Here is a 22,224-nt window from a genome sequence, read left to right on the forward strand (position 1 = left end):
AAGCCATTAAAACTCTGTTAGGGTTATGTGACCGGTGAGAGCTCGTGCCAAACAATTCAAGCTCTTCCATGCCTCACTTCTTCCTCTTCTTGGTGCTGTAGTGTCTAATGATTTACCACAGAGGCAGAGCTTTCACTGTCTATGGGGACCTGGTCTACTTGCAGCAGTTCCAAAACAAGGTCTGAAGGGTAAACTTGAATACACACACTAGGGGTCAGTGAGCACACTTGCAGCCCTATCCACAGCACCCGGGGAACAATTGGGGGTTAGATGTCTTGCTCAAGGACACCTCAGTCATGGACTGGGGATCAAACCGGCAACCTTCCGGTCACAGGGCCAGTTCCCTAACCTCCAACCCACGACTGCTCCCAATGTGATTGGCTGATTAGCTATTTGTGTTAACAAGCAATTGGACAGTAAGTTGTGCCTAATAAAGTGGCCAGTGAGTGTATATGCCAATAATAACTGGGGAAGTAGATGTGGCCATTTCACCTTCTCGTCTGGTGGCAGTGTCCTAAGCAAGTCATGCAAGGTTCTATTAAACTGCTCACATTGCCCATAAGGTGTTGTCCTGCTCTTCTTAATGCCATAGAGTTCGCAAAGATGCTTCAAAAGTTCGGCCCTGATCTGAATGGATTCTTCTTGGCACCCCATACACATAGAACCACTTATTGGTAAGTACATTTACCACTGTACTGGCCTTCTGGTCAAGCACTGGATAAGCTTAAGTAAAATTTGAAAACACATCAGTAAGGACCAATATGTTCTCTTTAACATCACTAGCCCGCTCCAAGACTGTGAAATCAATTGCAAGTATTTCCAGTGGTCTAGTTGCTAACAGGCTGCCCATAAAAGTTCCCCGATTGGGAAAAGTTCCCTAATTAACCCGCACACTCTTTAATAAAACTTGTACCATAAATAGGGACTCAAGTGCAAATATTGTTCCAAAATGTAAATATAAAAATGATACCAATGGGCAGCTGAATAGCAAATCTCAAAGACAACACATAAAATACCCTAAAATAGACGGCTCAGTGCAAATATATCAGAAGTCATTTATAAAAGAACACCCAGGGGAAAACCACCAGGCCTTGATCCACTATTTGACCGGCAATTGTACTTCACCCTTGGACGAGCCGGAGAAGCTGAGATTAGTCACTCAAAACATACAGCGGCACTTTACTGGTAGCATGGACTGCGAAGTTGAATACTCCTTCAGGAGCTTAAGCACCATATAGACTCGGTACTCAGGCTGGAGACCTGCTTCTAACTCTGAATGGACTTCTATTTGGTCCATTTACCAAACTGCAATGGCCAGGACTCGTTCTTCCAGAGACAGCAGCTTGCACTAAACAATTCAAGCTCCCCTTTTTCTGCCCAAAAGCAGAAGTGAAGTACATTCCACCACTTTTATTGTCCCTACCAGGCATACCACACTAATTACAGGCACAACTGAAAGTACAGGAAGTGGACTGGTTGGACTGGGAAGTAATCAGTCCCCCTTTATACCAAGAAAGAAGCATAAAAACTAAGTAAGAATTTCTTTGTAGAATCAGTCTATGGCTTGCGCCAACCTCTCAGTTCAACCAGATGGCAGAAATGAAGCTTTATTTTCCACCAACCCCACTCAAAACAGGTAATAACATTACTATGATCATATAATCATTTAAAACTGGAAGGTGGTGAAATGATGAATATAAAGTAATGCTTTATGCCTGTAGGTGTCATTGTAATTGCTGTTTAATCAGCCTGTGGGATCTGGCTTTTCTGATGGTTTCTTGTTTTTTTCTCCTCCTGCTAATGCTCTTCCAGAGATGAGATGTCCATATGCGTGTGAAGCCACAGGAGTGAATACTTTTGGGAATATAGTGTGCATATATGTATTATAATGTTCATTATCATTTACTGGATACATACAACATTAGTTATAATTGCATGTTTACTATAGTCCTGGGTTCTTATAACAGTTTAAAATATTTTTTTTTCTTAAATAGTTTACTTTTGTATAATGTTGAAGCAATATACATATGATTCTGTTTTTTTCTACAAGTTTAAAGCAGATTATGCTTTTTATAGTGGTAGTTTATTCATTTGTATCATGTTTAAAAGTATTTAGAATATTTTTTTTATCTATAACTAAAATATTCATTGGCATTAAATGTTTAGTGTAACTGTAAATGTTTTTATATACAACCCCAATTCCAGTGAAGTTGGGACGTTGTGTAAAACATAAATAAAAACAGAATACGATGATTTTCAAATCCTTTTTAGCCTATATTCAATTGAAAACACTACAAAGATGAGATATTTAATGTTCAAATGAATAAACTTTATTGTTTTTTGCAAATATTCACTCATTTTGAATTTGATGCCTGCTACACGTTCCAAAGAAGTTGGGACAGGGGCGTGTTTACCACTGTGTTACATCACCTTTCCTTTTAACAACACTCAATAAGCGTTTGGGAACTGAGACACTAATTGTTAGAGCTTTGTTGTTGGAATTCTTTCCCATTCTTGGTTGATGTACAACTTCAGTAGCTCAACAGTCCGGGGTCTCCGTTGTCGTATTTTGAGCTTTATAATGCGCCACACATTTTCAATGGGAGACGGGTCTGGACTGCAGGCAGGCCAGTCTAGTGCCCGCACTCTTTTACTATGAAGCCACGCTGTTGTAACACGTGCAGAATGTGGCTTGGCATTGTCTTGCTGAAATAAGCAGGACGTCCCTGAAAAAGACGCTGCTTGGATGGCAGCAGATGTTGCTCCAAAACCTGTATGTACCTTTCAGCATTAATGGTGCCTTCACAGATGTTCAAGTTACCCATGCCATGGGCACTAACACCCCACACCATCAGAGATGCTGGCTTTTGAACTTTGCGCTGATAACAATCCGGACAGTCCTTTTCCTCTTTGGCCCAGAGGACACGACGTCCATGATTTCCAAAAACAATTTGAAATGTGGACTCGTCAGACCACAGGACACTTTTCCACTCTGCGTCAGTCCATCTCAGATGAGCTCAGGCCCAGAGAAGCCGGTGGCGTTTCTGGGTGTTGTTGATATATGGCTTCGCTTTGCATGGCAGAGTTTTAACTTGCACTTGTAGATGGAGCGACAAACTGAGTTCACTGACAGTGGTTTTCTGAAGTGCTCCTGAGCCCATGTGGGAATATCCATTACAGAATGATATCAGTTTTTAATGCAGTGCCGCCTGAGGGATCGAAGGTCACGGGCATTCAATGTTGGTTTTCTGCCTTGCCGCTTACTTGCATTTACTTGATTTCTCCAGATTCTCTGAATCTTCTGATGATATTATGGACTGTAGATGATGAAATCCCTAAATTCCTTGCACGTTGAGAAATGTTGTTCTTAAACTGTTGGACTATTTGCTCACACAGTTGTTCACAAAGTAGTGAACCTTGCCTCATCCTTGCTTGTGAACGACTGAGCCTTTCAGGGATGCTCCCTTTATACCCAATCATGACACTCGCCTGTTTCAAATGAACCTGTTCACCTGTGGAAACAAAGTGTAACAAAGTCTTTTGTTATTCAAAATGAGTGAATATTTGCGAAAAACAATAGTTTATCAGTTTGAACATTAAATATCTTGTCTTTGTAGTGTATTCAATTGAATATAGGTTGAAAAGAATTTGCAAATCATCGTATTCTGTTTTTATTTATGTTTTACACAACGTCCCAACTTCATTGGAATTGGGGTTGTATTTCTGTCATAGAATTTGTGTATGTTTTTCTTTGCTTTGCTACTGGATTTTAATGAGAAGTTCATAAATAAAGTGGAAGTTCTCCTCTCTACAAGTTCTCTGACATTATCATGCACAGCAGGAGGGAGGGAGAGAGAGAGGGAGGGAGAGAGAGAGAGAGAGAGAGAGAGAGAGCTCCTTCTCTCTAATATACTGACCTGTCCACCCTCCTCAGAACTACTGTGGCCTTTAGCTGAGCTGCACTTTCTCCTCCTGAGAAACAAACACAATGAGTGAATAGTGAAATAATGTCATTGTGTCTAATAGAGAGGGTATCCTCATTAATATTTAAATTATAGAGGCTTTAAATATGGATTTGACTTGATTATTACATTTTAGATTAATAAATATTAATACTGATCTTAGATAAATAAATAATCATGAATAATTCTTTAACTATTCTTCAATTCCAAATGTAGCTATAACTAACTTAGATTAATAGCTAAGTTAAATCTGCTTTTATAGCAGCAGATACAGTAGGTCAGAAACAAGAAATGAGTGGAAATATCAAACTAATCAACTTAACCAACACTTCAATAACAGAACTTACCTCACATTTAGCAGGAACAGCAATTCTATCACCACATTGAATACAACTGTACTCGATATAACAATGTTTCAATATTTGTTAAATGCTGAACATTTATATTAATGCTACTTTCTAATACTTTAGGCATCACTACAGCACTTTAACCAGATCAGATCTGTCATGTTTCGGTTTATTGTACACTACAGATTTGCCAACTCTGTATTTGTCTTACAGTAATAAAGGTTTCTGATTTATGGGTCAATAAAATAAACATTCAATCTATGGGAAAACTTGTTACTTACTTTAAGGCTAATAGCTATTTAACAAAAGAGTACTGTAATATGAGTAATAAACAGCAAAAGCAAATGTGCTCTAATTTCCCAAGAAGTTTTTGCAAGAAAATGTCAAACATGCTACTCTGAATTTTGGATTTTAACTGTTGAAAAGTTGATTTTTGATCTGTTGATGCATTTAAGGTGTTAAATGAAATGAAAAAAAAAAATTCAAGGTTTGCATGATTTACAACAGCACTCATTTTAAGGCTCAATCAAGGCTGTTCCCACTTTTAAAGCTTTTAAAACCAATGAAAATCTAAAAATCGAAAATTTTGGACACACTCGATTTAGCATAATGACATCATCATCTGAAACCAATCTGAGATAGTCAATAAAGAAAACTCTGTGATTTCACATACACTGACAGAATAACAATCTAGCTTCATTATTCATGTTCAGCGCATATTAAACATCTTCAGTGTTCACCTACCACATCCACAGAGCTGCTGTCATGACTATTAGAGCCAGAAAGACCCCCAGTCCCACTGTGAGCAGCTTTAACACTGAGCTCCCTGAAGAACCTCAACAAACAAACCACAAGATAAATTATAGCAGGAAAACAGTAATTATGTTTAATAATTATGCGGAACAATATTCGTTCTAACTAAATCTGCTAGTCTAACTGAGCTATGATCTTTTATACAACATATTCTGACTATCATGGTCCAACTAAGGTCTTAGTCGACCTAAGTGTAACCCGGTTCTTACAAGTGGTTCAGGCTGATAGAGGCAGGACTATTCAAGATAGATGTGCACATGTAAACGGGATCACAGCTTTATGGAACCAAAACAATGTCATTTGATATTTAAACAGAAGGAGAAAAAAGAAATGTGGATATTTCTCAGTGGCGAGACACTCATACTTGGATAATCGTAGGTGGATCATGAAAACTACGCTGTCATGCATGTAAACATGACTATAAATACAGAGGTCTTTATGCAGCTCTTCTAAATGTCTTGGTTCAGTCCAGTTTCTTAGACTAACCAATGCACGTAAACATGTGCATGAGTTACATGGATAACCTGTGGAACTACATTTGTTTGTCTTTTCATCGTGTAATTTTCATCGTTCAGTACTTGGTATCGAACGCATGTACTGTTACCTGTAACCTTCAGAGTGACTCCAGGCGATCCAGTGAATGTCTCTCCAGACTGAGTGCTGAACTGAAAGCGATATTCTCCAGAGTCTGTCTCTCTCACATCTCTCAATCTCAGAGTGCAGTTTCTCTCTTTATCTCCAACAAACTCCACTCGACCAGCAAACTGCTCCTGCTCACTCAGCTCCTCTGACTCCACTTCAGGCCGAAAGTAAAACCAGAAAGCTTTAGTAACTCTCTCGGCTTTGGGATGCGAGTAAGTGCAGAGAAAATCCACTGATAAACCCTCCACAGCATCGATCTGTCTGTCTGTGTAACTCACATTCATCTCAGAGTCCTCAAGAAAAACATCTGTAAGAAACACGAATCACTGCTGTTATATGTCAGGAGAGAAAATCTCTGCACTGGGCTTCACTTCACTCACCGACTGCAGAGGATTTAAGTGTTCTGCTGCTAACAGAGCAGGAGTAACTGCCAGCATCGGCTCTGCTGGATAAAACAAGAGGCTGGGGCATGTTGTGAGGTGTGTATCTGTCTATATATACTGAATTCTTGTACCAGTAGTAGTAGTAATCAGGATTAGAGGTCAGACTGCAGGAAGTGCTCTTATATTACCTGCAGCTATTACTGTAACTGCAGGACTGGAGTAGTTCTGTCCTTGTTCTGTGATGATCATGAGCTGATATTCTCCTGAGACCCTCCTCCTCAGGTCTCTGACTTGGAGTCTGTGTTTTCAGGGCTCAAGCTAAATCCTCTGGATGTGTCACAGTTCTGATGGTTTTTGGGTAAATACATGTCAGCTTGACCGCTGACCCCCGCAGAGCACAGACAGTCTGAGGACTGCAGGACACACTGAAACTTTCACCCAGACAACCTGGAACAGAGAACATAAGTGCAGAACGCATGCTTGAAATCAGTGTTTTTCAGATCATTCTCAAAGTGTGCTAACACATGCATAACAGGCAGACAGACGGTCAAAATTAGTACTCAACCCAGTTCGATTTCTTTTTAGGTTGAATAGCGCTCTACGCTATCTGCCTACAACTATTGGCTTATCTGACTGAAGCATGTAGCTTCACTATGTTACCTAGCAAGCTCACATTTATCCCTCAAAGAAAGAACATTACAGCAAAGATCCAGTCATGAAGCTAACTAGCCTAGTTCAAGGGTTCCTGACTATCAGGGCATCGCAGAGCCAAAACGAATACGGGCTAATCAATAATAAACTTATTCGCAGATCTGATCTTGGGTCATAATTGTAAGGGGAGCTCCATAAGATATGTTCTTCGCATGCTTTTGTCATATCAGCTCACGTAGCATGTTTTAGATAGCCTACTTAGCTACTCATGCTAGCACAAAGTCAGCTAGGTCATATTAGTCCAAACATTCATGAGCAGCTCTGTCCAGTAGACACTGCAGTAACTCATGCAGAAGACAGCAGCTCCCAAAGACTCCAAGATAAAAACCCTCTAAAGCTGCTGATGTTGTTTGTTCCTTGTCTGTCAACATAGGAATAAAACATACAGAGAAAGGTCAATGGCCACTGTTTTCTCTGCTGCTTCATCTGCATCTGCATCGCTGCTGGTTTTCACCCTCTATTAGCCACAAAAATAACCCCTGGATGCCCATCTCTGCCTACAAAATTGCCCACTGGGGTTTCCTGTGTCCTCTGAGTGGTTGTGATGAGGAGCGAGGAGGACGCATACGCTGAGATAAGCAACTTTTATTATGGGCAAATCCAGGGTCGTGGTCATGACAGTCCAGGTTTAAGTAGCCAATATGGACAGAACCTCAAACAAGAATCAAACCACAAACAAGAGCAAAACGTCTAAACACCATCCAAACAGAACACACTTCCAACCATCAAACATTACAAAGACCAACACAGAACAAGGCCGACACAGGGCTTAAATACAGGAGGGCTAACAAGGAATCACAAGACACAGGTGGGGACAATCAGGGGTGGAGTAACCAAACAAGGGGCTGGACTAAAAACCAAAACAACAACACGAACACATGGACAGTGCTGGGAGGGGCCAGTCCTGACAGTGGTGTTTGTCAAGTGTTCACTTCCCACTCTCAACACACTGTTGCTCACATCTTGTTCTATTCTTTGGCCTCATCCAGTCCTGATCCTGAAAGACCCCTGACCTGCAGGGTTTTTTTTCTTCAGTTCATTAACAAACTCAGATCAAACTGTATGATTTAGAGCAGGAAAAGCACTAAAACGCTCAGGTCAGGGCTGCTCGAGACCCAGTGTTGTCAGCCACTGCTTTACACAGTCAAACGGTGTTAGCACATGTAAAGGGTGGTGTAAAACCACAGAGGAGTTCCTAACCTTGGTTGGAACAAACACCCAGTTAGTGGTGGTGAGCAAATACTTTTCTGTTCTAGGTGTAATATCACTTATGGTAGCTCCAGAGGAGAAGCCTTCCAGGCCTTCAGAGACAGTCTAATGATTTCTATGAACTAAATAAATCAGAAATTTGGAGCTCATTATTTTTAATATAATCATCACTATTGTTGTTTGTGAACGCTGTATCATTCTCATGTTCATAATTTATATATATTTTCTGGTTGAAAAACAGGTAGCAGCCTGACCAATTGTGAACTACAGGGGATCCTGAGGTGTCTGGGAACCCCTAATTACCCTCCTGAATTACTACAGACTGAATGTTTCAGGGTCAAAATCTGGGGTTACGTAAATGTTAAGCTGCTTCACCCCCAATCAGTGAGTTTCTGTCTTTGGTATTCGTAACTCACTAGAGATGCAGCTGCTCTGCCTCAGGGTGGCGCTGTAGCAAACGGCCCAAAATCATCAAAGACAGAATAATCCTACCTGGAACACACAGCAGGATGACGAGTGGTAACGTCCCACATTCAGAGCTCATGGTCCCACTTTTACTGTAGAAAAGAATAAAAGTATTCATGTAGTTCTGGTGTGTAATTTAATCTGTAGTAATATAATCTGTCACTTTCTAATGTATGATAAATAATCTAAACACTCTAAACCATCACAGGATTGTAACAGTCTAACAGTACAGTACACCATTTCCTTTCTCTGCCGAAAGAAGTGACATCGTCTTTATTTTTTAATTATTTATATTTAATATTTAATAATGTTCTTTATATTTGTTACTTCACCTGTTAGAATTTGATGGTAAAACTCACGCAGACCAATTAAGATGAAAGTCTTTACTACTTGCGTTCTTCTGTGAAGTCTTCTCACGGCTGTGTACCTGAGTGGACAGTGTGTGTGAGCAGAGTGTGTGTGTTCTTTATAGGTCAGCATCCATCGCTCTGTTTTACCCCCATCTTCTAACTTAAGATTAGTCGCTGTGTTTCACATTCAGCCATTAAATTCAGGAAGATTCTACTTTGCACTCAAATTCTTTTGCTAATAATATTATTTGTAATTAAAAACTTTGTGTTAAATTAGAAAAGAAAACAAAACGGAACCATTTTCACTTCTCAGAAAGAGAGACGTTTCAATTCAAATATAGGAACATCTGCAATTTTTCATATTACATTTTAATGTTCATTTTGCTATTGAAATGCTTTCATACCCTTTACTGTCTAGTCACAGTGCAAAGAACATCATGGTGTGATTGGGTTTCCATGTGTTATGTGTTATGTGGAAAGCAGAAACTTACACATACGGCCCGTAGCACATCAGAGAGACTGCATGCTTAATCATATTGCTACTAAAATCAAAAGGTTGGGTCTGTTAATGCACAATATTAAATATATGACATTACATATGAAGCAACTTCATGGTGGCTGTTAACGTGAACTGTGAGGTCCCAAAAAAGGGAAGGAAATGATTTATAAAAATCAGCAAAAAACACAGCTTGAACCATTGAACACTTCCACACACACCCAGACACACCCAGACACACACACACACACACACACACACACACAGACAGCTATAAAGGCCTTTTAAACCTTTGTCAGTAAACACAGTGGATTGCATTCAGAATTGCCACTGACTGCTTTCTTGGCTTTTTATGTAGAAGTCGGCTTTTATCAGGTCTGACAGCATTGCCATAGGAGAACAAGCAGAGTTCAGTAATGTATAGACTAGTAGCAGCACTTTACAATCTATTCTGTAAGTCAGTGGAAGCAAAGACTGTAGAACTGGAATAATGTGCTCTGTTCTCTTGGTCCTGGTTAATCACTCTGAACGAGCTGCAGCTGCTTAATGGTCTTTTTGGGAAGTCCAGTGAAGAGACTGTTACAGTAGTCCACCCTGTTGGAGATAAAAGCCTGGAACAGCTACTCTGGGTCTTTCTGGCTCACCAACACCTTTCTGGCTATATTCTTAAGATATCAGACGTATGTTTCGGTGATTGCTCTGATATGGCTGGTGAAGGTGGGATCTGCAGAACGTCAAGATTTTGGACAGAGAATCAGGGTGTTCATTAACACATTAATATGCATTTGTTAGCTTTCACATTTACATTGAAAAAAGGTGCTTTCTCCGTCAGGGTCACGGGGGGGATGCAGGAGCCTATCCCAGCAGTCATCGGGCGGAAGGCAGGATACACCCTGGACAGGTCACCAGTCTATCGCAGGGCAGACAGACAGACACTCACACCTAGGGGCAATGTAACATGTCCTATTGGCCTGACTGCATGTCTTTGGACCGTGGGAGGAAACCGGAGAACCTGGAGGAAACCCATGCAGACATGGAGAGAACATGCAAACTCCACACAGAGAGGACCCCAGTCACCCGGCAGGGGAATCGAACCCAGGCCCTCCTCGCTGTGAGGCAACAGCGCTACCCACCACGCCACCGTGCCGCCCCATAGGTGCTTTCTTAAAAATGAAAAAAAAAAAAAAACAAGCAGAGATCCTAATACACATTTGTGTGATTCACATCACTATCTTGGCACAGTGTTCTATTTCCAGAAGGACGATCCAGAGACAGCACAGGCTGAGGTGATTAGAAGCTTCTAGCTGTGGGTCATTACCAGACCTCTCATTTCCCTGGTTTTCCTGCGTTTTCACCTCATATATAATTCAACTGGAGATTAAAATGATTCTGGTGCTGGAGCTGCAGTTAAATACTGGACTTTTCATCATAATAATACATGTAAAAATGAGTGAAAGAATAAATGAATGAATGAATTATATTTGATCTATTTAAATATTTAAAAGAAACTTTTTCAACAAAATATTTCTGTTAATAAATCTGTTTCAGGTTGTCTCACCGAGGCCGTCATGGCGTTCTGTGGTCCTCAGACTCAGATCTGTGCATTGTAGGAGTCAAAAGTGGAGTTCACATGTTCTTACTCAAAGACCAGCATCAAAACGGTCTTCTGGTTCAGCTTTAAACAGAAAGCCAAATGGAGAAATGAGACACATCCAGAGGAGCTTTAGACTCAGACTACACAGGACGAGTAAAAACTCCACAGGCTCCAGTTCAACTCTTACAATCAGAGACCTCAGGAAGAATGACTCAAGAGAATATCACCTCATGATCATCACAGAACAAAGAGAAAAACATCTCAGCCCAACTGCAGTCAGTCTAACAGTTGCAGGTAATAAAGCAGCCAGTCTGTAGAGCATGTTCAGTTACACTCGTCTGTTTTGTGATCAAAGACTAGTAACTATGACTGCATTCAGGCCTGCAGGTGACACAAGAAAGACCAAACACTCTGACCTGTGGCACTTCCTGCACTCTGACATCTGTTTGATCACTTTACTTCTGGTTCAAGAATGGCCAGAATACAATAAAATCCACAAACTTCAGCGGTTTATGATTCACTGAGTGGTTTATGATTCACTGATTTATGCAGTGATGATGAAGGCAGTTTCTCCTGCTCTGTTTTTGCCTATAACAACGTCCCCTCCCCTTCAATATGTGAGTATGAATTTCACATCATGGAACCCTTGAACCTGATCACATGCTATAAAGCAGTGTGAGTTAGTTTAGAATCATGACTCTGTCCTCAGATGTATAGACAGACAGTTGTTATTCAATGATGTACGATTTGAGGCTTTTTGCTTACACAAATTTTGTAAACAAAGAAAAAAGCCTTCACATTCTCTTAATGGTCTAAGGACGTTTGAAAGAACTGCATGCATTTAAAAGCAGCATGAGTAAAAGATATTTGCAAAGAATTTATGCTTTTATGGACTTTTCCAGGTGTTTCTGGTGAGAACTGTTGGAGTGTGACACACACAGAGAGAAGAGTGTATGGTTTGAGGGGTTCATCAGTGGATTTTCACTGCACTCACTCATATCCCAGTAATCAGTCAATTACTGAGGTATTCTGGCATTACTGTTCACCTGAGGAGGGACTAAAGGACCTGAGACAGTAAGAGCAGTTTCCTGGTAGAGTGGAGTTTATTGGGGATAAAGTGAGAAACTGCACTCTAAGAATGAGAGATGTGAGAAAAAATGACTCTGGAGAATATCACTAACATCATCACTAAAACTAAAGAAGGGAAATTCTCTGGTAAACCTGGAATCACCTTGAATGTTACAGGTAAATGCTGAATATGAGTTATTTAGTTTAGTTTCGTTTAGTTATATTGTTTAGATTCAGTAACTCAGCTCTAGAGTCTCAGTGAACAGGTGTTGAATCGTTTTGTTCTTCTTGATTCAAACTGCAGAGAGGAGGGAGAGGGAGGCAGCGCTGCAGGAGAGACCCTACCTCTGCTGATCAATGGTCACACCATAGAGGAGTACCAGACCATCTACCACTCTGTGGTGGACTCCATGGTCAGCACGGCCTCTGGACAGCCCCATCCATACAGCCTGGAGCTTGGCCTGAGAATCAAGCAGCACCTATGGGAGAAACTCCGCTGAGAGAGGCGGAGCAGCCTAATGGAAAGCTTGGAGTCACTGAGGGCTTCAGTCACCAACGCTGAGAAGCTTCGCTCCTCTCATTGAAGTGGACATCAGTGGAGAGCCTGTTCCTAAACATCCTAAGAGGTCTTGAACTGGAAGAGCACGAAGTTTTATTTTTTATTATGATTGCTATTATTATTATTATTACTATAATGAGTATTTTCCCTGTGATTATTATTAAGTGGTAACACATTATTTGGATAGCCCACTATAAATTTTTTGTAGATGCTTATTTCATATGTTAATTTAATTTATAAGATTAAACTAAATATTTTAGTAGCCAAGTCATTGGGAGCAATATGCTCTTGATATGATCTCACCCAGACTAACTCCATCCAAAACACAGAATCATGAACCCTGCCCAGCAGCCAGGCCTGGGGGTAGTGTCCCTCGGCAAGCGCCTGGTGGCCAGGGAGCCCACGTAACCTGGCTGGGCTCAGCCCGAAGAGGCAACGTGAGGAGACCATGTGGGCCCCACACCCGCAAGGTCCAGCATGGGTGAGCAGTGCAGTGCCATATAGGCAGTAGGAGATTGTAGGAGATTGCGCCAGAAACTGGCTCTTGGTACATGGAATGTAAACTCACTGGGGTAGGAAAGCCGGACCTTGTGAGGGAGGTTGAGAAGTACCAACTAGATCTACGTAGTTGGGTTCACCTCCACTCACAGTGTCGACTCTGGAACCACACTCCTGGATAGGGGTTGGTCCCTCTCCTACTCAGTGGTTGCACAGAGGGACAGGCGCTGGGCAGGTGTGGGGATACTCATGAGTCCTTGGCTGGCGGCCATGCAGTTGGAGTTTGTCGCGGTGGGCGAGAGGGTCGTCTCAATGCGAATTAAATTCGCAGAGAGGAAAACTCTGTTGTGTGTGCTTATGCACCAAACAACAGGTCGGAGTATTCAGCCTTCTTGAAGCAAGTGGGCAGGGTTCTGGAAAGGGTCCCGCCTACAGACTCCATAGTCTTACTGGAAGACTTCAATGCTCATGTTGGCAATGACTGGGAGACCTGGTGTGATTGGAAAGAACGACCTGGCTGATCTAAACCTGAATGGTGAATTGTTATTGGACTGCTGTGCCAGGCATGGATTGTCCATAATGAGCACAAACAACAAAACAAGTTCAAAAACAAGTATGTTCATAAATGTACATGGTACCAGAGCTCCTTGGCTCACATGTCAATGATCGACTTTGTTGTCGTTTCATCTGACTTGGGACCATATGTTCTGAACACTCGGGTGATGAAAGGTGCTGAGCTGTCATCACCATCTGGTAGTGAGTTGGATCAGAGGGCTGGACTGATGGTCAGAACTGGTAGGCCAAAGCGAATAGTGACGTGTGCTGGGAACGATTGCCAGAGGCCCCTGTTCGGAATGATTTTAACTCCCACCTCCAGGAGAGATTTTCTCATGTCCCGGAGGAGATAGGTGACAGGAGTCTGAATGGACCCTGTTCAAAAACCTCCATTGTGGAAGCTGCAGACATAGCTGTGGCCAAAAGCTTGTGGGTGCCTGTCAGGGCAGTAACCCAAGAACCCCCTTGGTGGACACCAGTGGTGAGGGAGGCTGTCAAGCTGAAAAAAGAGGCCTTTAAGTTTTACCCAGGTCAACACAAGACCCATTAACTTGGTATATGGTAAACATTGTTCATAATGTTTATCACCCACTTGTACCAGCACAAGACACACTAACACACCACCACCAAATCAGTGTTACTGCAGCACTGAGAATAATCCACCACCCAAATAGTGCCTACACGGTTTTTACATTCTTGTTAAAACTTTGTCTTTTCTGGAATTCTGTGAAGCTGCTTTGTGACAACATCCGTTGTAAAAAGCGCTATACAAATAAATTTGATTTGATTTGATTTATCTGTGAGGGGCGCTGATAAAATGCACAATATGCATAGAAATAAGGAGGTAGACATACTGTTATGCCTGATTGGTGTAAAACTGGCCAGTATGAGAGGGCAGCCAGAAGGATGACTTTGCTCTGCTAATATGTGGGATAAGGTTTTGTGTATGGCCAAAGTGTTGTGTGGTGCAAGCCTAACACTGTTCACTCCTCAACAACCACCATCAGCCTCATGTAGTGGAGATACTTTTCCTGAGTGGGGGCTGAGCATCTTATTACTACTGAAAGACAAATGGTGCAAAATACATAGAGATACTGCAAGACTACCTGCTTCAGTCTGCCAAAAGATAGAGAAAAAAGCTTGGGAGAATTTTTACTTTTCAGGACAGTGATCCCAAACACAAGGACACAGTACAACAGGAGTGGCTGAACAACTAAAAGGTGAATGTTCTATAATGGTCAAGTCCAGCTGAATTGTGAATCTATCTGAAAACTGCAGTCCTCAAGTGCCATCCAACAAACCTGAACAATATGAAGTAAATTTACCAGGAAGAACAGGTGAAAATCTCTCCCAAACAGTGTGCAAAGCTGGTGGAAAGCTATTATTAAAGTGGAAGGTGATTCCATCAAATACTAGTCTGGAGTAATTAAAGACTTATAGAAGCAGCATTTCTAGTTTTAATTACATTAAATTGTGAGAAGACACAGGAGTTTTATAAGAAAATGTTAGCAAAATATATCCCAAATATCATCAGTTATGAGTCTTTCAACTCCAAGTCCTTCATGGAGGCCTCTTTAGGTCCTGCCAGAATGTGATCAGCTGCTGTGGGGAGTTAAGGATGGTGGTGATCACACTGGCAAACTCTTCTGGTTTATACTTACCGCTAAAATAGTCCTTAAACTGGGAGGGATTGGGAGGGTCTGAAGGTGAAATTCCTATTAGTTTCAGACAGGCACCCACATATGCATCCTCTATGTTAAATGGCTTTATTTCTTTCGAAACCTCAACAATCTTCTTTGAAAGGTCATTGGAGAAGACATAACCCATACCCAGTGGATATGTTGGGTAGTAGTCTTCATCATATAATTCCTCTGGCACATACCACTTGGAGTTCTTGTCCCGGATGACCGGTACGTTCCACATAACCTTTCCTGTAATATAGTTTTCTTTAGGAGTATCAGGTGCCAGTAACAAGTTCATCAAGTTCTCCAGATTCAAGAACATGTCAGAGTCGACCTTCATGGCGTAGGATGCCTGTGGGCAACGTGTGGCCAGCCAGTCCATGATTACCATGGTCTTTATCGTCAAGTTGAGGTATGAGTCCATGAAGTCACTCTGGATGAGGTCATGGTACTGCTGGCTTTCCAGCCTTAGTTCCTCCTGTTGTTCCTCAGCCTTGATCCCAGGCAGACCCAGTGAGAAGAACACCGTGATGTTTTTGTTTTGGACCACGCTCTCATTACCCCATGTTCTCCGGATGGCGTTGCGCGCCTCCAGTTCATGCGGAGCCACTGGAACCATGAGAACCAGAAACGGGTTCTCTTGTTCACACTTATGGGGCTCGTCTATGATGAAGCCGTAGTTGTGTGGATGCGCTTCATGGTAACAGATGGATGACGCGACTTTCACTGGAACAGCCGTCATGGACTCCATACTGAGCATGTCCGTCACGTTATGTCTGTTTGTGGTGTGTTTGGCATCGGACATCAGTTGTTTGATTGTTCTGTCGTGTCTCGTGAGACAGGCCATATTTATTAATGTTCGATTTCTGACTTTTTGAAATGTGATTAACTTGGCAAAATTGTGGAACCACACCTTGGACGACTCAGCGCGGAAGCCAAAAGCAAAAACAGTGGCAAACACAATGAAGGTTATGGACAGCAATAATATGAAGCACCTCTGAAAACGCAACCTGCTGAGGCTGAGGGTGGCCATTTTCTGGGCTGAACTAAAAGAAAAAAGAAAGAGATAATTAGTCATAATGAAGCAGCATTTTTCTTGAAGTAAAACCCTCCTTTTATTTGATTACTTTAAATGCAATACAGGATCAGTGTGGGATGGAAACTGACCTGATGTTGCTTTGAACTTAACATGAACAACCTTTGTCTTCAAAAATCTAACATTACAGCATCATTTAATTCAGACATTTAGAACCTAATATGGGTAAACTCTCCACATTTCTAATAGTCTAGCGCACTCTGCCAGAGGGGTTGCCCCCTAGGTAGGCGGCACCTTGTGGCTGTGGTCATAGACAGACTTTGGTTAGTAGTTAAAAAAGCCCCATTTATTACTGCTGTTTCATCTATTAACAACATTTGCAACCAGAGATGTCTGAAAAAAGACAATACTGACCACATCATCCTCACATGGATTTTAGATAGTGTTTGTCTGAACAACTATTTCAGATAGAAACACTGCATGTCTGTTACAATAACAATGGGCTTCATTCACCAACTCTTCTTATGCAGCTTTATGAAGATGAAGACATTTGCCATGTCTTTGTAAATTTGAAGTGTTTTCTTGTTTGGGATTTGTTCTTAGGTAAGAACAGAATCTATATACACTCAAGAGCACAAAGATGCGAACAAATCATAAACCTGATGTAGACTTCACATCATGGGGGCAGTCATGGGCTGGAGGTTAGGGAACTAGCCCGGTAACCGGAAGGTTATTGGTTCAATCCCCTCAGTTGACAGTCCATGACTGTGTACCCTTGAGCAAGGTACCTAACCCCCAATTGCTCCCCAGGTGCTGTGGACAGAACTGCCCACTGCTCCGGGCAAGTGTGCTCACTGCCCCCTAGTGTGTGTGTTCACTAGCGTGCATGTATGTGGGTGTTTCACTGCATGGATGAGTTAAATGCAGAGGTCTAATTTCACAGTGTGCAAACACAGTGACAAATGGTTGTAAATTCTATTCTAATAAAGAGGCTCAATGTTTTGGAGCTTAATTATTCTGGACTTTCCTATATCTAATTTCACAGAGAAGCAAATCAATTTCTAAAGCATTCCTATCACTGTTAAGCTTGTTATGTTCTTTATATATATATATATATATATATATATATATATATATATATATATATATATATATATATACACACACACTAATAATCACACATACAGTATCTCACAAAAGTGAGTACACCCCACATATTTCTGCAAATATTTTATTATATCTTTTCATGGGACAACACTATAGAATTGAAACTTGGACCTAACTTAAAGTAATCAGTGTGCAGTTTGTATGGCAGTATAGATTTACTGTCCTCTGAATATAAAACAACGTCCAATTGTGTTGTTTTCCCTCTATGGTGTCATGTGACTCGTTAAAAGGTTCCAGGTGTGAATGGGGAACAGGGCTGTTAAATTTGGCGTTTTGGGTACAATTCATTCATACCAGCCACTGGATATTCAACATGGCTCCTCATGGCAAAGAACTCTCTGGGAATTGTTGCTATCCACAAAGACGGCCTAGGCTGTAAGAAAATTGCTAACACCCTGAAACTGAGCTACAGCATGGTGGCCAAGGTCATACAGCGGTTTTCCAGGACAGGTTCCACTCCGAAAAGGCCTTGCCAGGGTCGACCAAAGAAGTTGAGTCCACATGTTCAGCGTCATATCCAGAGGTTGGCTTAAAAAAAAAAAAAACAGATGCATGAGTGCTGCCAGCATTGTTGCAGAGGTTGAAAAAGTGGGAGGTCAGCCTGTGCTCAGACCATACGCCACACAATGCATTAACTTGGTCCACATGGCCATCGTCCCAGAAGGAAACCTCTTCTGAAGCTGACGCACATGAAAGCCCGTAAACAGTTTGCTGAAGACAAGCAGTCCAAGAATATGGATTACTGGAACCATGTCCTGTGGTCTGACGAGACCAAGATAAACTTTGGTGTCCAGCACATGTGGTGGTGCCCTGGTGAGGAGTACCAAGACAACTGTCTTTTGCCTACAGTTAAGCATGGTGGTGCTAGCATCATGGTCTGGAGCTGCATGAGTGCTGCCAGCAGTGGGGAGCTGTGGTTCATTGAGGAAAACATGAATTCCAACATGTACTGTGACTGAAGCAGAGCATGATGCCCTCCCTTTGGAAACTGCGCTGCATAGTGGTTTTCCAACTCGATAACGACCTGAAACACACCTCCAAGATGACAACTGCCTTGCTGAAGGTAAAGGTGATGGACTGGCCAAGAATGTCTCCAGACCTAAACCCAATTGAGCACCTGTGAGGCATCCTCAAGCAGAAGGAGGAGGAGCGCAAGGTGTCTAACATCCACCAGCTCCGTGATGTCATCATGGAGTGAAAGAGGTTTCCAGTAGCAACCTGTGCAGCTCTGGTGAATTCCATGCCCAAGAGGGTTCAGGCAGTGCTAGATAATGGTGGTCACACAAAATATTGACACTTTGAGCACAACTTGGACATGTTCACTGTGAGGTGGACTCACTTGTGTTGCCAGCTATTTAGACATTAATGGCTGTGTGTTATTTTCAGAGGACAGTAAATCTGTACTGCTGTACACTGACTACTTTAAGTTATATTAACTTTCATATAATAGATATAATATTATAAAATTCATATAAAAGATATAATAAAATATTTGCAGAAATGTACTCACATTTTTTTTGTGAGATACTTTATGTGTGACTATTAGTGTAGACACACTGTTCTGTCCCCCTATTGCTTCAGGATGATAATTATTCTGTGTCACCAACTCTGGATCTGGGAAAAGAGCCCCAGACTGTCACACATGCTCTTCCATGTCAGATAGTTGTTGAGGAACCATCCTTTCACCAACCTAACTCTGAACAAAACTCCTATGTGATAAACCAAAGACTTAAATTTTTTATTCTTCAGTCCATCAGGCTTCCAATCTTCTGTAGTTCTGGTGGTGCTGCAGGACCCAGGAAAGCCTCTTTTTCTTATTTGACCATCTTAGCAGTGGCTCTCTTAGTCAAACCTGCAGCTCAAAGTTTTCTATTGAAACTGAGACTTGTCTTCTGACTCTGGTGAGGTTTTAAGCTGTCAGGCCTCTTCCTGTCTACCTATTGATGGTGCAGGAAACTGTACTCACTGGCACTCTGGCGTTCTTTGTCAGGAAAGACCTGTAGCTTTAAGGGCTATAACAGTGCCCAAATACTGCCCTAGAGGGTGTAATAATTCAGTCTGTTCCAGCGCTGCTGTTCTCCAGACAGAAGGTTTGTAAGCAACTTAACGCCTTTTGATATCTGTGAACCATCAAGCTTAAATAAAGCAGATGTTTTGCTTTTCTTTTTTTTTTAACCAGCTGGAAATTCAGCCTGTCAACTATATTGACCACCAGAGACCAAATTAGATCTGAAACCAGCTATTAATAAAAGCTGATCTTAATGTTACAGTTCAGTGTTAATGCTGCTGCTGTTGCCACAAGAAACACAAGGGTGTATATACACTCACCGGCCACTTTATTAGGTACAGTTCAGTTGCTTGGTAACACAAATAGCTAATCAGCCAATCACGTGGCTGCAACTCAGTGCATTTAGGCATGTAGAGGTGGTCAAGACAACTTGCTGAAGTGCAGACCGAGCATCAGAATGGGGAAGAAAGGGGATTTAAGGGACTTTGAACGTGGCGTGGTTGTTGGAGCCAGACGGGCTGGTCGGAGTATTTCAGAAACTGCTGATCTGCTGGGATTTTCACGCACAACCATCTCTAGGGTTCTAACCTTTTACTAGCAAGATGCAGCAAGTGGTTGGTGAGTGTCTAGACAAGTTTGCTGGTTATGTGAAAACCACACAGGAAGTGACCTCAATTTAAAACAGTTTGAAGCACACAAACAAGCACTGATGATAAAGCTCTTTAAATTTGAAGAAACATTTAAAGAAACAGTTCTAGAACAGTGTCAAGTAATTCATGTGGAAATTTATTTAGTTTAAAATACAAACATGAAAAGTGAAAATATATCATTTAACATTTAAATTTAAAAAAATTGAAAGGATCATAAACCAGTGCTACTGTTGTTGTAATGGGTTTGTCCTACAGCGCTGATTTACCACTGCCTCGCTCTATTTATGTTTCTAAAATGAGTTTTATAAAGAGTTTGTATCGGCAGCTTTAAGTTCACACAAATAAAATACAAAATGTAAAAGCTTACCTGCCAGCAATGTGAGAGCGACAGCTGCTGCGATATTTCCTGATGTTGAGGAAGTCATAGCAGCAGGTCTAAAAGACAAAAGATTACAGAATAAGACAAATATTTACTAGGAAAGTATGAAGGAATGAATCCTGAGTCAAACAAATAACTAAGCAAAGTCAATATATTGGCTCTGATAGGTAAGAAACCCACTCACTGCTCTCCTCACGCTTATAAGCTGTAATGAGCAGCAGGACGACGTATTTATGGCACTTCCACTCTTTCAGATTAGTCTCTTCCTTTATTCATGAATACAGTGTCACCGTTTCCCGTCTGACTGTGCTTGTTTCTTACCCTCTGTTGGGAGCGTGTGCTTTGTTCTACCCTTTTCCCCTCCTTCTTTATTGGAATTGTCACCTGTTTGTAGTTCCTCTCTCCTCCCTCTTCGAGGTGTCCACTGTGTTTGTAACCTATATAAAGTTCCAGTCATAACCTATATAAAGCTTCAGTCATGGTTGTCCATGTCCTTGTTTCCTCAGTGTGTCTCTGTTTTAAACCTTGTAGTTTGGGTTTGCCATAAACACGTCACAACAGATGTCAGATTCCCCATGAACGAAAAGTCTCCTTTTTAATCTCTTAATTTTCAAAAACCTGATCAAACGTGTTAAGTTTGGTTGACTAACAACCTGAAACCAAACCCTTTTTTATTTTGCTTAGTCCAGCCAGGTGTTCAGCTCGTCAACCACGCTGACCATCATCTTACTGATCTTAGCTGAACAGTTCAGCGTGTACTTTAAGCCACAAACATTGCAAGAGAAAATATATCATTTAAATATAAAACAGTCCAACAGTTCATAAAACAGTGCAGTTATTACTCACTTGCTAGCTTTTCTGTGTTTTATACATGCCCACTGAACTCGGAACTGAATAGAGACAAGACACAGGAAGCTGGATGGACAGCAGATAAGCGTGTTGGTAGTGGAGCTGAGTACAAATGTTGGGCTGACACACCCAGCGTTCCGGAAGTCTGCACAGGAAGAGTTAGTTTTGGAACACTTCCTGAACACGCTGCTGCTGAAGGAGCTGAGATACCACGCATAGCCTGGTGTCTCAATCCGCTGCCGCTGAGGCACAAAGGAACAGAACTCATCCTCAGCCAGAAATCACTATGAAGAGCAACACAGTGCTACGTGGCAGAGTGGCTTGAGGACGAGATGGCCCTGAGCATATGGCGGTGGAGAAACTGGTATGCTGGCGGTGCAAGTAGAAGGGACACTGCCCCAATGTTGTGATCCTGAGTCAGCGGAGACACAGAAGCCAGCCTTAATGCCAGACCAATGTAGTTCCCACCTGCCCTCACCATATAAGTTAAGCACTTGGTATAGTCACAGCTGTTCATCCGAAGCAGAATCCTACCTGAAATGCACAGCAGGTGTGATAACGAGTGACATCCCACATTCAGAGCTCTTAATTCCACTTTAATGTAAAATAAAGACAGAATCGTGTTTTTATGTAGTTCAACACATCAATATAATCTAAACATCAGATATTCCATTTACTTTTGTTGCTAAGGAAACTGAAACTCTACTTTGTGGCTTAAATATTTTCAGCATGGCCACTAAAAGTGGAACAATAATGCGTTTATAGATCAGACAGAGAAAATCTTGACTACTTACCGTCTCC

General features: G+C 41.6%; 1 protein-coding gene across 1 annotated transcript; it reads right to left on the reverse strand.

Moving 5' to 3' along the window:
• Positions 1-14,791: 14,791 nt before the first annotated feature.
• Positions 14,792-22,224, reverse strand: LOC108415524 (beta-1,3-galactosyltransferase 2-like). Its single transcript, XM_017688563.1, has 3 exons — positions 22,218-22,224; positions 20,563-20,630; positions 14,792-16,380 (listed from the first exon to the last, which is right to left on the reverse strand). The coding sequence occupies exon 3, from the start codon at positions 16,365-16,367 to the stop codon at positions 15,213-15,215; it is 1,155 nt and encodes a 384-aa protein (XP_017544052.1). The 5' UTR covers positions 16,368-16,380; positions 20,563-20,630; positions 22,218-22,224; the 3' UTR covers positions 14,792-15,212.

The sequence above is a fragment of the Pygocentrus nattereri genome, chromosome 25, assembly GCF_015220715.1.
Source record: "Pygocentrus nattereri isolate fPygNat1 chromosome 25, fPygNat1.pri, whole genome shotgun sequence".
NCBI lineage: Eukaryota > Metazoa > Chordata > Actinopteri > Characiformes > Serrasalmidae > Pygocentrus > Pygocentrus nattereri.

What these genes read in the sequence shown, in the direction of transcription:
- LOC108415524 (XM_017688563.1), bottom strand. Translation starts at nt 16,367, where the DNA reads ATGGCCACCCTCAGCCTCAGCAGGTTGCGTTTTCAGAGGTGCTTCATA.